General features: G+C 39.6%; 1 protein-coding gene across 2 annotated transcripts; it reads left to right on the top strand.

Annotated features, from left to right (window-relative positions):
- LOC105007960 (acyl-coenzyme A thioesterase 1-like) lies at positions 1 to 14958 on the top strand. Of its 2 annotated transcripts, none has more exons than XM_010867108.5 (11): positions 1 to 127; positions 340 to 539; positions 664 to 763; positions 885 to 1075; positions 3001 to 3164; positions 3894 to 4013; positions 4096 to 4178; positions 8919 to 9012; positions 12243 to 12323; positions 12416 to 12557; positions 14699 to 14958. In XM_010867108.5, the coding sequence occupies exons 1-11, from the start codon at positions 114 to 116 to the stop codon at positions 14827 to 14829; spliced, it is 1320 nt and encodes a 439-aa protein (XP_010865410.2). In that variant the 5' UTR covers positions 1 to 113; the 3' UTR covers positions 14830 to 14958. The 2 variants fall into 2 exon arrangements, with proteins under 2 accessions (XP_010865410.2, XP_010865409.2); XM_010867107.4 differs by having other exon boundaries at positions 3 to 194.
- The last annotated feature ends 4101 nt before the right edge of the window (positions 14959 to 19059 follow it).

The raw sequence follows: 19059 nt of genomic DNA, 5'->3' as shown, positions 1-19059 counted from the left end.
GGTAATGCACCATTGACATCGAGTGCTAACCTTTTAAGGAAACACCATAGAAGAAGTTATGTTGCGATTTAGTTTTTGTTATATACCGGGTGCTGCAAGGATCTGGGTTTTCCATGCGGGAGAAAAAGTAAATGCTCCCAGATATCTATACGAAACAGTATTTTAAACAGTAGCATGTTTCCGAAGGAATTATTGTAAGTAACTCGTATTGTAATTCTCGCTGACAGCCGCGAATATGATGTTAGACTATTTTCTAGCGAGTTTTTGAAGGTCAGCTACAGGAAAAATGTTACGTGAATCCAAGTTTCTTCTTCTTTTTTTAAAAAATCTGTCTTACAGGTCTTCTACTATGGCTGCAATTTCTCCGCTTTTGTCAGTAAAGCCCACGCGAGGACTCGTGGATGAGAAGATCCAGATAATTGTAAGGAATTTACCTGCACGGTTCCCAGTGACGCTACATTCCCTTTATCTCTCCGAGGATAAGGATTACTGGGAGGCGTTCGGGCATTACACCAGTGACAACAGAGGCACGGTGACAGGTAGGCTAAAGGAATTAAACTATGCCTACTACCTCAAGTACTATGCCTCACGTACTGTTGGTTATCAGTAGACCTTGTCTAAATGAGTCCAAAACTTGCTAATAATTACATGTTGTTCAAATAGTGTCAGAGCATGCCAGTGTGGGAGGAACATATGAAGGCACAGAGCCCATGGGTCTACTGTGGAGCATGCAGCCTGTTCCAGGGAGTCGAACAGGCCTCCGGTAACACACCTACAGGATGGGATGTCTGGGGTCCATTTTACAAGCAAATTGTTACACAGACATACCGTTCTGGCTGGTCTAGTAAACTAGTGTCTTTCTCTTCCCCCAACCCCACCCCCAGGTTGAGAAAGATGAATGTCCTCACTCCCATGGTGGTACACATCTCTGTGTTCAGTGGTCATGTGACTGAGGGCTTCAGCAAGCAGTCTCCCCTAGCAACTGTTGTCATAGAGCGATGGTACCTGGCACCAGGTGTTCGCAGAATTGATATCAAAGAAGATGGTATTACAGGCACCCTGTTTTTACCCTCAGGTACCAAAGCATTGTTCTGATCTCTCTCTTACACTCACCCACTTTTTTTTCTCCAACTAAAACATCCAGACACATTCTAGCTCCTGGGCAATTGCATGTAAGGATGTATTTACGAGGCTCCAAAACATGAACAAAATGTATATATTTGGGCCCAGAGAAGTTATAAAGAAATGTTCTAACAGTGGTATGAACATTTCTAAACCCATATGAACTGATTGTCAGTGAAGTCATACAAAATAAAGTGTTATTTAACAAAAACAAAGTTTACTTCTACAACCCAGGTTCCAAAAATGTTGGGATACTCTGCGCAAATGAGAAGCCGGATGGTCCCTTTCCTCTTTAGTCCAGAGGACGAGATGTTCCCAAAAATAATTTAAAATGTTGATTTGTCCGACCACAGGACAGTTTCCCGCTTCGCCTCAGTCCGTCTTAGATGAGCTCGGATCCAGAGATGGCGGCAGCATTTCTGGATCTTATATATAGTTTCTTCTTTGCATGGTAGAGTTTTCATGTGCATTTGTGGTTGCGGCGTCGTACTGTGCTCACAGACAATGTTTTTCGGAAGTGTTCCTGAGCCCATGCAAGTGATGTCCACTAATGAATCGTGTCTGTTTTTAATGCAGTGCCGTCTAAGGGCCCCTGAAGACCACGGCCATCCAATATACATTTTCGGCCTTGTCCCCTTGCATACAGAGATTTCTTCGGATTCTCTGAATCTTTTGATGATATTATGTACCATAGATGATGAGATCCCCAAACTCTTTGCAGTTTTACGATGAAAAATGTTGTTCTTAAATTTTTTGCACTATTTGTCCATGCAGTCTTTCAGAGTGGTGAACCCCTCCCCATCTTTACTTCTGAAAGACTAATTCTCTCTGGAATGCTATTTTTATGCCCAATCATGTTTTTATACCCAATCAAATACAAACAGCATAGGCAGGGGTACGTATTTGAACCTCTGGGATAATAACTTTAGAAGTGGTCAATTGAATCGATGTGGTCCATTCAAAGACATGACATCACATTCTTCAAAACCACACAGAAGGACTTTTGTTTCCAACAAAGTCTGCTACTAAAATTAGCACTGTTCAAGTGGAATAGTGCTACTGCTCCTCTCCCTAATAGTGTGTGTACAGCAAAAATCACAGCGAGGACATATTGTGTAAAGATCAGGGATGTGACAGGGAACCCTAAGGTAACACCCAAGGATCTGCAAGCATCTCTTGCACTTTCTAACATCTGCGTTCATACGTCCACAACTGGAAAGACAGGTAATGAACAAGCAATGAACATTTCTGGGAGAATACCAAGAAGGAAACAACTGCTCTCCAAAAAACATTGCTGCCCATCTCCGCTGTGAAAAAAAACCTAGGACGATGTTCAATGAAAAGATTCAATAGAAATCTATGTTTTGGCAGGAGGTCCTAATGCCAAATAAAGGAAAAACAGTGTGTGCAAACACAAATCCACAAATCCTAATTGTGAGGCATGGCAGAAGGAGCATGATGGTTTGGGACTGCTTTGCTGCCTCAAGAGTATCTACAGTATGAACTGAAACAATTCTGTTAGTAGGAAAGGGACAAAATTCTTCCCAACTGTAATGTGATTTGCAGGTCTAATCAGCAACTACAGAAAACATTTCATTAAGGTTATTGCTGCAAAAATGTTCCATCAGTTACTAAATATCATGGTTCACCTACTTTTACCAGCCTACTTAGTTTTGACTAATGTTTTTAATGGCAACATGTAAGACTATGTAGTGTTGTGTACTCTTTGTTAAATCACCCTGTTATCTGTTGTTATGACTGTATCAGACTGTAGCAGTCACGGATGCAGGTAATTCAGAACGGGTTATAACCTTTCTCTTGCAACTGTACCCATCTACAATATCTCACTCACAAAGGTTTTTTAATTGTCTCTGTTAGGTCCTGGACCTTTCCCTGGTGTGTTGGATTTGTGGGGAGGAGGAGGTGGACTGGTGGAGTACCGTTCTGCACTCCTAGCGTCACATGGTTTTGTTTCCATGGCCCTAGAATACTTTTCCACTGAGAAGAATAGAGCCTCAAACCTTCATATCAAATACTTTGAGGTGTGCTGGCACGTGTATGTTTATCTTAAACCTGCTGGAATTTCAGCCTGTCTGGGTGGGATGGTACTTATTATTATAGACAAGGACTGCTGATCTGGATAAAGGCCAGTGCTCTATAGTGCGTTTAGATTAGTCGCAAATGTGCTTAAATCTTTCGCTGATCAACCTGAATTTTAGTTTCGCCATGTCCCTAGAAGAATGGTCTTAATTTCTTGATTTTTTCATTGTGCACTTTGTCTGTTCCTACATTTGATATATCATTTGTTTCCCTGAATTTGTTCAGTCTGATTGTGGGGGGGTTAGGGTTAGTCTGATTGTGGGGGACTATAGTTCCATGCACAGATCTGATTGCCAAATGTAGGAACATTTGTCAACTTACAATACACAAAGTGTTGTAGGTGCACAATGAAAAATAGTATGGATTTTTGTTTTGTTATATTCTGAAAATAAGCACAGACATTAAGCAACGTTCTGCTTTAAAGTATTAGCAATTTGTATTGTCTGTTTAATTATTACATAGTGTCTTGCCCAATAGGCTGATTGAACCTTCTAACTTGTAATTGTTATATTGTGCTATTTTTGCGAAATAGCTCTGGAACATGGCAGAGTCCAACAAATGACCTTTGACCTAGACTGGAACATTCACTCAGTTCACTGTTTTTTTTCCCCACTTAAACTTGAGTTCTCTTCAGCCATTAACTTGCTTTCCATCTGTGTTATGTTGTGTAGAAAGCATTCAGGATAGTTCAAGAGCACCCCCTGGTGATGAAGGACAATGTTGCACTGTTTGGTCTTTCCTTAGGAACGTCAATCACCCTCCACATGGCAGCCTACTCCAAAGCAGTCAGTGTGAGTCTCTCCACCATTGCTGTGTGGCATTTGTGTGTTTGTAATTATTAGTGTTAAACAGTCTATGATGTCTGTATTCCAGCCCAGATGCTGTGTGTGTGTCAGCGGGAGTCACGTCCAACCAATCAATTCGCCATTCAAGGATGTTTCAGAAAAGTTTCAAGAGTGAGTGACCGTCATTGAACTAAATATTTTGTACATTTTTTAACACTAGAACTGCCAGGCCTTTCATGCGCTAGTATCCGCCAGAGCTGAATGCAGTTTCACGTCATTAACCTATAAATAGTCTCTATTAGCATGGACATTCTCCTCCGCAGCATCACCATCCAGCCAGAGCATCAGTTCATGTACTGGGTCGTCATCAAACTATATAGAATAGTCAACAACAAAAAAAGAATAACAGAATTTGTTTGTTTTAAATGGTTAAGGAATTTGAAAAAATACAATAATGTGTTTGTATTGAAGGTCGAAAAAGTAATATTAAGAAAAGAATATGAAGAACCATTACTTCTAAGAACACAGTCTATAGTAGTTTAATTTGTTTGTTAGGCCCTACAAATGTACAAAATGAAAATTACACAGCACTTAAATAATTTCTCATTTTGATAAAAGTAAAATAAGAGACATTATCAACCGGTTTCAGATTATCAAAGTGTATACGCATGAACAGCTGTACATAGGCCTAAAGCACGGTTCCTTGATAAACATGATACATTTCTAAGAATGATTAACACATAGGCTACAGGCTATTCGTAGAAATAAAATTGATAGATCCAAGGATATATAGCCTCTCTCAAGTAAAAACATTGCAGTGTATTATTCCTTGAATTCTGTTTGTAAAGTCGATTAGCGGAGTGTTTATTTTATGTGCGAATTTACTTGTCCTTCAAGCAATGAACAAGCTTGAAGGACTATTAACAACAAGGTTAAGTGGGATGCATTGGCCTATTGGCTTTCAGTACCTCCAGTTATTCAGGGAAATCACAATGGCCCTCATTTATCAAAAGTGCGTACACCAAATTTCCAGCGTACACCTGGCGTACACCTAAAACCACGGTGACTTTGAGATTTATCAATATGGACGTTGGCGTACGGCACTCTCAAATCCTACGCCAGCTCAGGAGGTGGTGTACGCATGTTTTGAGTTAGTGCGGAAATGCGCATGTTGAGTTATATGTTCTCATCATTTATGTTATATTATGTTGTTTAATTATGATACTGACTGTTGTATACCCAAAATTGTGCAAGAGTTAATTGTGCGCATGTGTGAAGAGACGGGACTTTTATTTTGACCTGTCTCAAGTAAAAAATGTGTAGCCGTATACTCAGCCCCTGCTGCAGTTCCCTCGTGCACTGATGTTATGCCAGTGCAGAGATGTAAACTGAAAATAAAACAGTATTAATAGTTATATTTGGAGTGATCTTTGGTGGATGGATGACAACAAAATATTGCACATGGACATGGCGGAGAGAAATGAAACCTTAACAGCGCAGAAAAGAAAATCCTAACGCACTGACAAACTAAAAGATGTGATATATTATGACATACTGTAAAAAAAACAACAACATAATTACAAACTTCAGTGTTTATTTTTGTGCAACATGGACTTCAAGGTTTCATTTGTGTGACTTTACCAAAGCATTTGACTTATATGTATTCCTTCAGATGCGAGTCTGTGCGCTTTACATGACGTTTCAGGGTTAGGCCCGGCAGTTGCGCATGGACTGGGTTCAGTAATAAAAGGCTTTGAATTACCAAAATATAATTCAGACTGACAAAATAATAAAAATGACATTCTTCTTCTTTTAGACAATAATAGAAATAATAATAATAACGACATTCTTCTTCTAAATAACAATAAACGTCATTGATAAATATCATGAAATAATAAGACGAATATTACAAATTGTCATGCAGTTATTAATGTGAATGAATGGTACTCCACATCACATCATCATCTTTTATTCCGCTTTTTAAACTGCCAAATGAAACAATTTTATTTCTTTCTACCTCCCTGGTGATCGTCTCAATCTCCACGTCAGAGAAGTTTCTCTTTTTTGCCGTCTTCCGTGTGTCCATGGCGTAAAATGAGGGCGTGGGGGAAGCAGAGACTTGAATATATAGGGGCGTGTTATTCTAATGACGATTGTTTTCATCCGCGGCATTTATCAAGGGAAGGTACACCTGGATCTTAAAGGTACGCACAGTTTCATAAATCAGGCGATGAGAGGAGTGTAAGCAAAATCTTACGCCAACATATACGCCCGTTTCTACGCAAGAATGATAAATGAGGGCCAATGAGTCTGTTGTTAAATTGAATGACGTTTTTGGGAGAAAGGAATGTCTCAACGCCAGACAGCGTCAGCCCAGAGAACCATTGGAAGTATATGCAAGACCCTGTGTTACAATCAAAATGTAATGAACACGGGGCTACCAACTTACAGAAGGCCTTGGCTGTGTCATGCAAGTGGGAACGTACACAGGAGGCACTGAAGACCTAGCCCTGCCATGCCACTCAGATCCGACGCCCCATCTGATGGTTCACGGGGACCACAGCCCTCTGCCCTGGTGTCTACCACATCCTCCACCCATCACACTGACCAATGCCCCACGATGATGCCGGCTATTCAAGATCTTACAGTCAGCATTAAAGCGCTCAGGCGCTATTTAGCAGATCAAAAGGATAATCAAAGGATGATTTACAGTTGCCTCCCGTGATCACCTCCCCCCGGGGAAGCTCGACTCCAGAAAAATGCATGTCAAGTTGCCAAGGCAACAAAGTAGTGGCTCAAGAAGCACATTAAGGTCCTGGAGTGGCCTATGCAGTCTCCAGACCTTAATCCCATAAAAAATCTGTGGAGGGAGCTGAAGGTTTGAGTTGCCAAACATCAGTCTCGATACCTTAATGACTTGGAGAAGATCTGCAAAGAGGAGTGGGACAAAATCCCTCCTGAGATGTGTGCAAACCTGGTGGCCAACTACAAGAAGGATCTGACCTCTGTGATTGCCAACAAGGGTTTTGCCACCAAGTTTTTAGTGGTTGATTAGTAATGGCACCTACATTATTAACTGCTTCAGTTCCTGCACCTTCTAACTATAGAATATTAGCTCAATGTAGTTCCTGTACCTAAACATCAACAGTCCCAGCAACAATTTGACCACTGGCTCCTATTTCAGTCCATCTACTATTGCCTTTGTCTGTGAGCTTTGTGTTTGAGTCCATCTTATCATTCTCATATTCATAATCATATCTGTTTGATCGTATTTCCTCTGAGAACCTGGAAGTGCGCATTACTGTCCTGTCCCTTAGAAATGCTGTTCTTTCATGCACTTGAACCAGATATTTGTTATTAACAAAACAGAATATCTTAAGGTCCTGGAGTGGCTTAGCCAGTCTTCAGACCTTAATACCATAGTAAATATGTGGAGGGAGCTGAAGGTTCAAGTTGCCAAACATCAGCTTCGAAACCTTAATGACTTGGAGAAGATTTGCAAAGAGGAGAGGGACAAAATCCCTCCTGAGATGTGTGCAAACCTGGTGGTGTCTGACCTCTGGGATTGCCAACAACTGTTTTGCTACAAAGTACTAAGTCATGTTTTGCAGAGGGGTCGAATACTTATTTCACTCATTAAAATGCAAATCAATTAATAACATTTTTGACATGCGTTTTTCTGGATTTTTTTTGTTATTCTGTCGCTCACTGTTCAAATAAACCTACCATTAAAACGATTGACTGATCATTTCTTTGTCAGTGGGCAAACGTAAAAAAATCAGTAGGGGATCAAATACTTTTTTCCCTCACTGTAGGCCATGTTTGGGGTTTGGAATGGAATTAGGTCATGAATATGTTTTAAAATATAGCCTATTGCATTTCAATAGACCTTGATTACTTATCAGAAGCATATAATATCTTTGGCGATGTATTCTACTGCTACTTAGGCATAAATAGGAAAATGTAAAAGTTAAATTTAGGGTGTACTTCAGCCAATCAAATCATATCTCCGGAAATCAATTACGTGACATCAAATTATCAGTTCTCCTCCGGTAGCTATAGAATGTTTTGGCAATCAACACATAATTGGTTAACTGGGAATATAAATCATAGTTGGAAAAATGCATTCTAATTTTAAGAAATAAAAATGTAATACAAGAGAACAAGCATTCAGAGCTGAAGAAATCAACCTTCTTCTTGATGAAGTAGAGGCACAGGCACCGATCCATCAGAGACAGTAGCCTAAAACAAGCAGAGAAAACGTTTTAGATTTACATTTGATGAATTAGCCTACACAAAGCTGAATCTTCTATAGAAAAAATGGTAACGTGTTATACATATGTTGAAATGGCATGTTGCCTATATCGTTACTATTATGTTCCAACAATAGCCAAATTAAATTGTTGAATTGTCATGGAAATCTTGTATTTCATGGTCAACCATGGCTCTGATCATTCATCTGGGAGTATTGAGCATTCATCCATTGAGCATTCATCCATTGACGTCACTGCATTCGGTGAGGGGTGATTATTGCCAGGGTAACATTAGCCGCAGCCTGGGTACCAACACTAAACGCTGTTGGCCGATTAAGTTGGAAAACAGGGTAAAGAATATAGGTAAATAGTTTTACATTTGTGCATTTAGAAGTCTGACAGAAAAAAGGTAATCTACGCCTATTTAGGAAAAGTAATGGAAGGAGGAAGGTGTACTGTATCTTTCAAAATGGCAGTTTTATTTTAATTACAAACTCAAAGGCCAATTGGTGTAGGCATTTGGCCGTTCTAGTGTTAGTTGTTCACAAACATTTAGTACTGTTTCGTCAGTATCCAGTATGGGTAAGAAGATACACTTTATGGACGAAACAACAGCTTTTTAGTCTTTTGTGACTATAACGTGATATTTTACTGCCAGGAACGGAAGTAAAATCCGTGTTGATGAGGACGGCTGTTTGATCTGGAAAGACATCATTCTACCTATTCCAACTGACCCTGGACTGAAAGTAGATGTAAGTCAACGCACACAAACTAACACTGTTGGGCCATAAATGCAAACATTAGACAAAGTTGGAGCTCAAGGTTTTAGTTTATCAACCAATCAACTATTGCACATGATACAGTACTATATTTTAGCTGCTCCAGCCTGGCAACATGTCATAGTTATGTCTATGCTGCTCTGACTAGCTGTTACAGATTACACCTGGTAAAGACATCTTAACATCTACAGTGAGGAAAAAAATGTATGTATCCCCTGCTGATTTTGTATGCCCACTGACAAAGAAATGATCAGTCTATCATTTTAATGGTAGGTTTATATGAACAGTGAGAGACAGAATAACAAATAAAAAAATCCAGAAAAACAAGTAAAAAATGTTAAATTCATTGATTTGCATTTTAATGAGTGAAAGTATTCGACCTCTCTGCAAAACATGACTTAGTACTTGGTGGCAAAACCCTCGTTGGCAATCACAGAAGTCAGACATTTCTTGTAGTTGGCCACCAGGTTTGCACACATTTCAGGAGGGATTTTGTCCCACTCCTCTTTGCTGGTCTTCTCCTAGTCATTTGGGTTTCTAGGCTGTCGTTTGGCAACTCGAACCTTCAGCTCCCTCCACAGATTTTTTATGGGATTAAGGTCTGGAGACTGACTAGGCCACTCCAGGACCTTAATGTGCTTCTTGAGCCACTCCTTTGTTGCATTGGCTGGGTGTTTTGGGTCACTGTCATGCTTGAATACCCATCCACAGCCCATTTTCAATGCCCTGGCTGAGGGAAGGAGGTTCACACCAAAGATTTGATGGTATATGGCCCTGTCCATCGTCCCTTTGATGCGGTGAAGTTGTCCCCTTAGCAGAAAAACAGCACCAAAGCATAATGTTTCCACCTCCATATTTGACGGTGGGGATGGTGTTCTTGGGGTCATAGGCTGCATTCCTCCTCCTCCAAACACGCCAAGTTGAGTTGATGCCAAAGAGCTCGATTTCGGTCTCATCTGACCATTTCACCCAGTTCTCCTCTGAATCATTCAGATGTTCATTGGCAAACTTCAGACGGGCCTGTACATGTGCTTTCTTGAGCAGGGGGACCTTAGGGGCACTGCAGTATTTCAGTCCTTCACGGCGTAGTGTGTTACCAATTGTTTTCTTGGTGACCTTGGTCCCAGCTGCCTTGAGAACATTGACAAGATCCTCCTGTGTAGTTCTGGGCTGATTCCTCACCGTTCTCATGATCATTGCAACTCCACGAGGTGAGATCTTGAATGGAGATCTCCGAAGGAGATTGACAGTTGTTTTGAGTTTCTTCCATTTGCGAATAATCGCACCAACTGTTGTCACCTTTTCACCAAGCTGCTTGGCGATGGTCTTGTAGCCCATTCCAGCCTTGTGTAGGTCTATATTCTTGACCCTGACATCCTTGCACAGCTCTTTGATCTTGGCCATGATGGAGAGTTTTGGAATCTGATTGATTGATTGCTTATGTGGACAGGTGACTTTTATACAGGTAACTCCCTTTAAGAGTGTGCTCCTAATCTCAGATCATTACTTGTATAAAAGACACGTATTTTCGAACAAAGTGTCTATAGAAACACAACCTAGTTTTTTTTAATTGTTGTGTCAGTGTGTCACACTATGATACATTTAACCGTTTTGTTGATTTGGGAATCATTTTGTCTGTGTTGCAGCTATTGTCAAAATCAAGAGGCAAGATCAAGGATCAATTTAGATGAAAGAAATAGAAATAAATCAATTGAAAATAGTTCATTTTAAACAATCATTTTTATTCTATCATTACAACTTTTAAAATGTAATAACACTATTGTTTTAATCTAATAAATGATAAATCTGACCAGTGTCATCAAGTCCTGACAGTTACAGTAGGCTATTACCAATAGACATGCATGACAATGACTTGACAGCTGAATAATCGTCTACTGTCCTAATATTTATTGTGTCTAACATTTCTTACTTTGGAACATTAACTATGATAATAAATCTGGAACTCAGAGATCAGAAAGATTGACAGAATTATTTCTTCATTAGTCGTTCTCCTTCCGTCGTTCTCTGGTGATCCAAAGTGCCTAAAGATTTCTGGATCATTGTTCGCTTTTGTTCATCGTTCCTTCCAGTAAACGAGATTTGGAGATCCGAAAGAGACATGGATCATTGATCACCCATCCTTCCGGTGAACGAGATTCGAAGATCTTACTGAGATGAATCACGATTCACCAAAAAGATTCATTCAAAAATAAAAAACCTTTCGCAAATGACCCATCACTAGTTAAGTGTGCAGAAAACTGTGAGTTAAGCATATAGCATATAGCTGGCTAGCTTAGCTAACTAGCTTTTTTTCCCTTCTGCCTTATAGCTTTCAAGTAAGGTAAAAAGGCAACAGTTCTGAAATGGAAAAAAATTAGATGGAATGGAAAATGTATCAGTCAGTGTTTTATACTTTGTAGAGCCACCTTTTGCTTTAATTACAGCCATCAGTCTGTTTGAATATGTCTCTATTAGCTTTGCGGACCTAGGTTGGGGAATATTTGCCCATTCTTCCTTGCAGAAATGTTCGAGTTCAGTCAAATTTCATGGTGAGTGGCAATTGACTGCTGTTTTGAAGTCCATCCACAGATGGAAAGTGAATTCTTAGAGTAGATTCTTAGCAGCAGGTTTTATTACTGAACCTTTGGCTCCTACTTTCAACTTGTGTTTCTGGACCAGTTCCATATGCAGTAATCAGCTTGTGTACACCCAATACTGCAAATCTATTCTATCTCCAAACATCCTATCCTCATCAAAGACTATGAATCCCTGGTAAACTCTGTTAAATGTCTTAATTGAAAAGAACATACTGAATAGGGTTTAGTCGGGCATTAGATCGGGGCACAGCACCACAATTGCATCTATGGCAGTGATAAATTAATTCTGAAACTACATTATATTGCTCTGTGTGTTGATTTATCAAAGGTGTTTCATTTTGATGACCATGAATTATTGCTAGCTGGACACATTGGTGTGATTGAAGGGGCGGTGAATTGGTTTCAAACAGAACAGTGTGTATATACTGACAATCACAAGTCTAGGTTACTTGAGATTAATAGGGGGTTATGAAACAGAAACCACTTAGTCTTAAGTCACTAGTAAATACATCAACAATTTTATTTGGCTGATGTTTAAACTTAACATTGAATTTAAACTTTTTGGAAAGTATGGTGTCTGAGTGTTTATTGCTGAGTCTCTTACAGATGGGGAGAATAAAGTGTCCTGTGATCTTGATTGTTGGGGAGGATGATCAGAGCTGGGCCACAGTGGAGTCTGCTGAGGATGTGAGTACATACCACAGATAAAAAAGACTCACAAACTTCTCAGGCCCCATTGTGATTGACCTTGCCTGTGACCTTTAACCAATGAACTGCAGATGACCCAGATGATGCGTGCTGCAGGAAATGAACACCTGCTGACCACGTTCCGATACCCTGGTGCTGGACACCTCATTGAGCCACCCTACACTCCCCACGTTAGAGCCAGCAACTTCATAGTGCAACCAATAAGACAGAAAGGTACTGTAGTATGGGTGTGCTGTGTACTCAGGAAAAACAAGAATCGGTGCATATGAATAATTTTTCATTTATTAACTGTCTGTCATTCAATAATCTCAAATGGCTAGTTGGGTTGCCTGTAAAGAAATGGGAGGGATGTTGTCCTGTTGCCATAATTGGGTTAGAACAAGCTCTGTTCACTCTCCCACATCTCCAGTCTGCAAAATTAGTCAGATATATCTCCCTTTCTCTCTACAAAAACATTGTGTGAATCAGACAACCTATTTGACTAATTCATTTTTTTGTTAGTAGCCTGCTTTGTTGTCATTTTAAAATAACTTGAGTAATGTAAATAGTTGGACATAATATTGTGACATACAGAAAGGGGAAAAAGGTATTTGATCCCCTGTGGATGTACATTTGCCCACTGACAAAGAAATGATCAGTCTATAATTTTAATGGTGGGTTTATTTGAACGGTGAGAGACAGAATAACAACAAAGAAATCCAGAAAAACACATGTAAAACATTTTATTAATTGATTTGAGTGTAATAAGTAGTCGACCCCTCTGCAAAACATGACTTAGTACTTGGTGGCAAAACCCTCGTTGGCAATCACAGAGGTCAGACGTTTCTTGTAGTTGGCCACTAAGTTTGCACACATCTCAGGAGGGATTTTGTCCCTCTCCTCTTTGCAAATCTTCTCCAAGTCATTAAGGTTTCGAAGCTGATGTTTGGCAACTTGAACCTTCAGCTCCCTCCACATATTTACTATGGTATTAAGGTCTGAAGACTGGCTAAGCCACTCCAGGACCTTAAGATATTCTGTTTTGTTAATAACAAATATCTGGTTCAAGTGCATGAAAGAACAGCATTTCTAAGGGACAGGACAGTAATGCGCACTTCCAGGTTCTCAGAGGAAATACGATCAAACAGATATGATTATGAATATGAGAATGATAAGATGGACTCAAACACAAAGCTCACAGACAAAGGCAATAGTAGATGGACTGAAATAGGAGCCAGTGGTCAAATTGTGTGCTGGGACTGTTGATGTTTAGCTACAGGAACTACATTGAGCTAATATTCTATAGTTAGAAGGTGCAGGAACTGAAGCAGTTAATAATGTAGGTGCCATTACTAATCAACCACTACTCATTCCAGCCAAGATGTACTGTAACATGGGAGAATCTCAATTGCAAAGTGCATGAGGAACTAAAGAAATTGAGATTGTCTGTGTATAACCAATGCTTGACTTGCAAAACAATGTGTTTGAGGTCATAGTTTTCTAAACCTAGTGCAACCTGACAATTTAGTCCTCACAAGGTTTTCTTGCTCCACAAGACAAAGATATATTTCTGGTTCAGGGTAAAACTTACAATTGGGGTACCTTTCTGGTTTAGGCGGCAGGTTATTTATATTACATTAACAAGGGCCTAGGCCAATGCAACAATTCCCTACCATGACCATACAGATTGGTGTCACAAGGAATGGTGAGCACGTTCACTCAGTGGAATATATTTTGATATTTCTGAACAATGATTTGCAATTTTCAATGATGCCCAGACAGTCCAAATTATTGGTTGGTATTTTTTGTGGTTTGTATTATTGATTTGCAACATGTGATTAAAACAGTTGATTGTTGGTTTTCAATAATATGATTACAGAACATAATTTTTTTCCAGTATTCATCCTGTTATATATTACCTATAAAGCTTATCTATTCAATATAATTATAGTCTTAAAGTACATTTCGGTGTTAAAATTCAGTGTGAGTACCATATCCTTAGGTGTACTATAACAGGTTCTGCAGTGAAGTTAATTTTACATGACTAGCAATGAGAATTCAAAAATGATTCTGAGTTGAATAGCCCTGTCCTATAGAGCCTAGACTGGGTTGAATTGTTTAATGAAAATGACCTTTTCTCAAATGCAACCAATAGCTAATGCCCTAGGCCAAAGAGGACATTTTAAAATGGTAAAATGAACTTTCCAGTGATACCAACTTGGTCTGTCAAAATATGAAAGAGGTAACGCATCACACATGACCTTATGCCTAAAGCTTTAATAAGTTGTCAGAAAAGATTAGTTTTTCCTGTGTGTAGAACAAATGCTTGACTCGCAAGGTGTTGTGTGTGTGTGTGTGTGTGTGTGTGTTTGCAGTGACCATGCTGTGGGGAGGGTACCCTAAACCACACGCCTCTGCTCAGGAAGATTCCTGGGAGGAGATTCTCAGGTTTTTACAGCAACATCTCTACCCCAGCCAAGATTCAGTCCCCAAGGCCAAGCTGTGATGTTACACCGAAGGCCTTTCCAGACCTAGAATGAGTACAGGTTAAACTTGAAAGTGTTAATGTAATAAATGTGTGTGTGACAAGACTGAAATACAAATACGATTCCATAAAAGTTGGGACTCTGTACAATTGTGAATAAAAACAGAATGCAATGATGTGGAAGTTTCAAATTTCAATATTTTATTCAGAATACAACATAGATGACATATCAAATGTTTAAACTGAGAAAATGTATCACTTTAATAAGTTGATTTTAAATTTCATGGCATCAGCACATCAGGGTCAAGGCCATGTTTACCACTGTGTGGCATCCCCTCTTCTTTTTATAACAGACTGCAAACATCTGGGGACTGAGGAAACAAGTTGCTCAAGTTTATGAATAGGAATGTTGTCCCATTCTTGTCTAATACAGGCTTCTAGTTGCTCAACTGTCTTAGGTCTTCTTTGTCGCACCTTCCTCTTTATGATGCGCCAAATTTTTTCTATGGGTGAAAGATCTGGACTGCAGGCTGGCCATTTCAGTACCCGGATCCTTCTTCTATGCAGCCATGACATTGTAATTGATGGAGTATGTGGTCTGGCATTGTCATGTTGGAAAATGCAAGGTGTTCCCTGAAAGAGCCGACGTCTGGATGGGAGCATATGTTGTTCTAGAACTTGGATATAACTGTCAGCATTGATGGTGCCTTTCCAGATGTGTAGGCTGCCCATGCCACACACACTCATGCAACCCCATACCATCAGAGCTTCTGAACTGAGTGCTGATAACAACTTGGGTTGTCCTTGTCCTCTTTAGTCCGGATGACATGGCGTCCCAGTTTTCCAAAATGAACTTCAAATTTTGATTTGTCTGACCACAGAAAACTTTTCCACTTTGCCGGTCCATTTTAGATGATCCTTGGCCCAGAGAAAACACCTGCGCTTCTGGATCCTGTTTAGATACATATTCTTTTTTGACCTATAGAATTTTAGCCGGCAACGGCGAATGGCACGGTGGAGTGTGTTCACCGACAATGTTTTCTGGAAGTATTACTGAGCCCATGTTGTGATTTCCATTACAGTATCATTCCTGTATGTGATGCAGTGCCGTCTGAGGGCCCGAAGATCACGGGCATCCAGTATTGTTTTCCAACCTTGACCCTTACGCACAGAGATTGTTCCAGATTCTCTGAATCTTTGGATGATATTATGCACTGTAGATGATGATAACTTCAAACTCTCTGAAATAGCTCCACTATTTTTCGCCGCAGCATTGGGGGAATTTGTGATCCTCTCCCCATCTTGACTTCTGAGAGACACTGCCACTCTGAGAGGCTCTTTTTATACCCAATCATGTTGCCAATTGACATAATAAGTTGCAAATTGGTCCTCCAGCTGTTCCTTATCTGTTCATTTAACTTTTCCGGCCTCTTATTGCTACCTGTCCCAACTTTTTTGGAACGTGTAACTCTCATGAAATCCAAAATGAGCCAATATTTGGCATGACATTACAAAATTGCTCACTTTCAAAATTCGATATGTTATCTATATTCTATTGTGAATAAAATATAAGTTTATGAGATTTGTTATTCCATTCCTTTTTTACTCACAATTTGTACAGTGTCCCACTTCTTTGGAATCGGGTTTGTAATTATGGGTCTGTTTTCACCCTTGATTCCTTTCAGAAGATTGTTTGATTTGCAGTTTTTTTTTGCTATTCACACAATTATTTTATTGTATTGTATAATAATGTAATGTTATAGGAAAGGGTAAGGTCTCTGGTCATGATGCTCCCAGAATGCAACCTGTTAACTTCCTTAATGTAAGTACAGTATAACCCTGTCTGTCCAGTAACTTCATCTGAATGTGTAATTATCCTCAACACATTCAGTGAATGATCTTGGGAAACACATGCTTTTTTTAAAACATGGAAGCAACGTGGATCTTTTTTAAAAACATGGCAATAACGTGGATGCAAAAAGATTAGTTGAAGGGAACTGGCTAAATATTGTCTGTCCTTGTTTTTAGGGAAGGGCAGTGTGAATTAAAAGAGAACTGAGTCATCCATCCCAGAGTTCACTTTAAACTGTCGGACGATGTGTGAAAACCAACAAATTCTCTGTAATGTGCTGTACTTTATGTACAACCCTGTTTCCATAATTTGTGACGCAGCGTAAAATATTAATATAAACAGAATGTAATGATATGCAAATCATTTAATCCATAAATTGAATAGACAATAGTAAAAAGACAACATATTAAATGTTGAAACTGAGATTTATTTTTATTATTTGCCCATTTTGAATTTGATGCCAGCAACACGTTTCAAAAAAGTTGCTGGCATCAAATTCAAAGTGGGCATATATTTTCCAATAAAAAAATGTAATGTCTCGTCGTCTTTTTCTATTGAATATAGGGTTTGAATGATTTGCACATCATTGCATTCTGTCTTCATTTCCAATTTTCACAGCATCACAACTTTTTGGGAAACGGGGTTATACAAATAATCAATAGTGTTAAAACCAGGCTGTGCTTAAATCCTCTGTGCCATTGCAGACAAACGTTTCTATTTTTGATTCTGAAAGAAATGTAATATCTGTGAAAATGTCTGGGTGTATATTTTACAGATAATGATTATCGGTTATGACCCTGAGAGCAATAAAGCTGTTTGTTATTTCTCCTGCAGTTTGTCAGTGTTCCACAAGAGGTTGATGTCTACACAGTGTATTTCAGGTGGTGGGTGAGGGTCATTGGGCGGGAAGTCAGTGTGCTGTTTGTACAGCAATTCGTGGCTTAGGCTGCATTTACCAAAGGGTCCAATTCTGGTTTGTGTAAACACCCTTTGAATGGAAGCTCTGAAAAAGGATAAAGATCCCTGATCCAAATGATCTAAATCATTAAACTTTGAAAGAGAAAATGTATTCTTTATCAGCACTTCCACTCTGAAATGTTATAATACATGAGGTCCCAAAGGTTCATCCATACCCTCTTTAATAAATCTAATTGAACTTGATGAATGATTTTGGAAACAGAACACACATCTTACGATTTTACTATGTAAAATCCAGAACAAACCCAGAGCCTGTTTCTATTTACCAAGAGGTAACTATGAACACGTCCATCTGCCAATTTTCATTGGGGGGGGATTCTATCTCCCCAGATAGACTATGTGCTCCCCCAGTTTTGTTTCCCCTTAAAACCTGCAAATGGTATATGAATTTGATATGCCCCTGGATTGATAAAAAATACCCACCCAGTCATTTCATCCTGGAGCCAGCCCTGAAGTATTTGTTTATACAGAATGCCCAATCCAGATTGTTTCTCCAAGTCAAATCTGATATTTTTTTCAGACCTGATCTGAATGATTTCAGGCTTGTGGGTGTAGGAAGAGATACACGGATAATGTTCTGTAGGACGTGGTAACGTTTCTCCGTTCTGGTGTAGTTCAGGCGGTTCGAATGGGCGTTATCAGTGGTTATCAGCCTCATAGATATGGGTCAGAAGGGGCCTGCTAGCCTACTGGTAGGCTCAGAAGGCTGTTATCATCCATTCGCATGGTTAATTTAGTATTTAGATAATTTAGTATTGACAAAGTTATCACAGTTTAAAGGCTCTCATTTTAATGGTCTTACCTGTAGACTTACCCTAACCTTAACCCATTTTAATGGTCTTACCTGTAGACTTACCCTAACCCTAACCTTAACCCATTTTAATGGTCTTACCTGTAGCAGCGACCGGAATTCGTCTGGGATTGGATCTGGAGTCTTCTCGTGTATTTATCCGTGATTAACCATGCGAATGCATGATAACAGCCTTCTGAGCCTACCAGTAGGCGTAGCAGGCCCCTTCTGACCCATATCTATGAGGTTTGAATATCACTGATAATGCCCATTCAATACAATGATAACATTCGAACCGGGTGTGTAGTTCACCACTTTGCCTCAGAGCGTAGCTAAAAGATCAGTAGAATTGATAGATGAACATGGCCGCAATTGGATCTGCATTCCAGAGGTAATCGGATGTCGTCCCGACTGATTGACAGACAGTTCTTGTCATCTCAGTATCGCAAGCATACTGACAACTAATCCAGTACAGTACCAAATAAAAACATCTTTGCCATTTCCAGTGTGAATGAATAATGGTTAGAATTACATTTTCATTCTCCACAGACTGGCGGATGTGCGCCGGGCCCACATTATCTCTCCACAAACTGCGCTGCGTATCCAGCGCCAGAAGGGGTGGGGTCGCGAG

The sequence above is a fragment of the Esox lucius genome, chromosome 23, assembly GCF_011004845.1.
Source record: "Esox lucius isolate fEsoLuc1 chromosome 23, fEsoLuc1.pri, whole genome shotgun sequence".
Classification (NCBI taxonomy): Eukaryota; Metazoa; Chordata; class Actinopteri; order Esociformes; family Esocidae; genus Esox; species Esox lucius.
The sequence above is the reverse complement of the archived record's forward strand: the minus strand, read 5'-3'. Positions and strand labels throughout refer to the sequence as shown.

What these genes read in the sequence shown, in the direction of transcription:
- LOC105007960 (XM_010867107.4), top strand. Translation starts at nt 175, where the DNA reads ATGTTTCCGAAGGAATTATT. An exon ending in CAACAGAGGCACGGTGACAG is followed by an intron (nt 540 to 663) that starts GTAGGCTAAAGG and finishes TTGTTCAAATAG; the next exon opens with TGTCAGAGCATGCCAGTGTG. An exon ending in CACCCTGTTTTTACCCTCAG is followed by an intron (nt 1,076 to 3,000) that starts GTACCAAAGCAT and finishes TGTCTCTGTTAG; the next exon opens with GTCCTGGACCTTTCCCTGGT.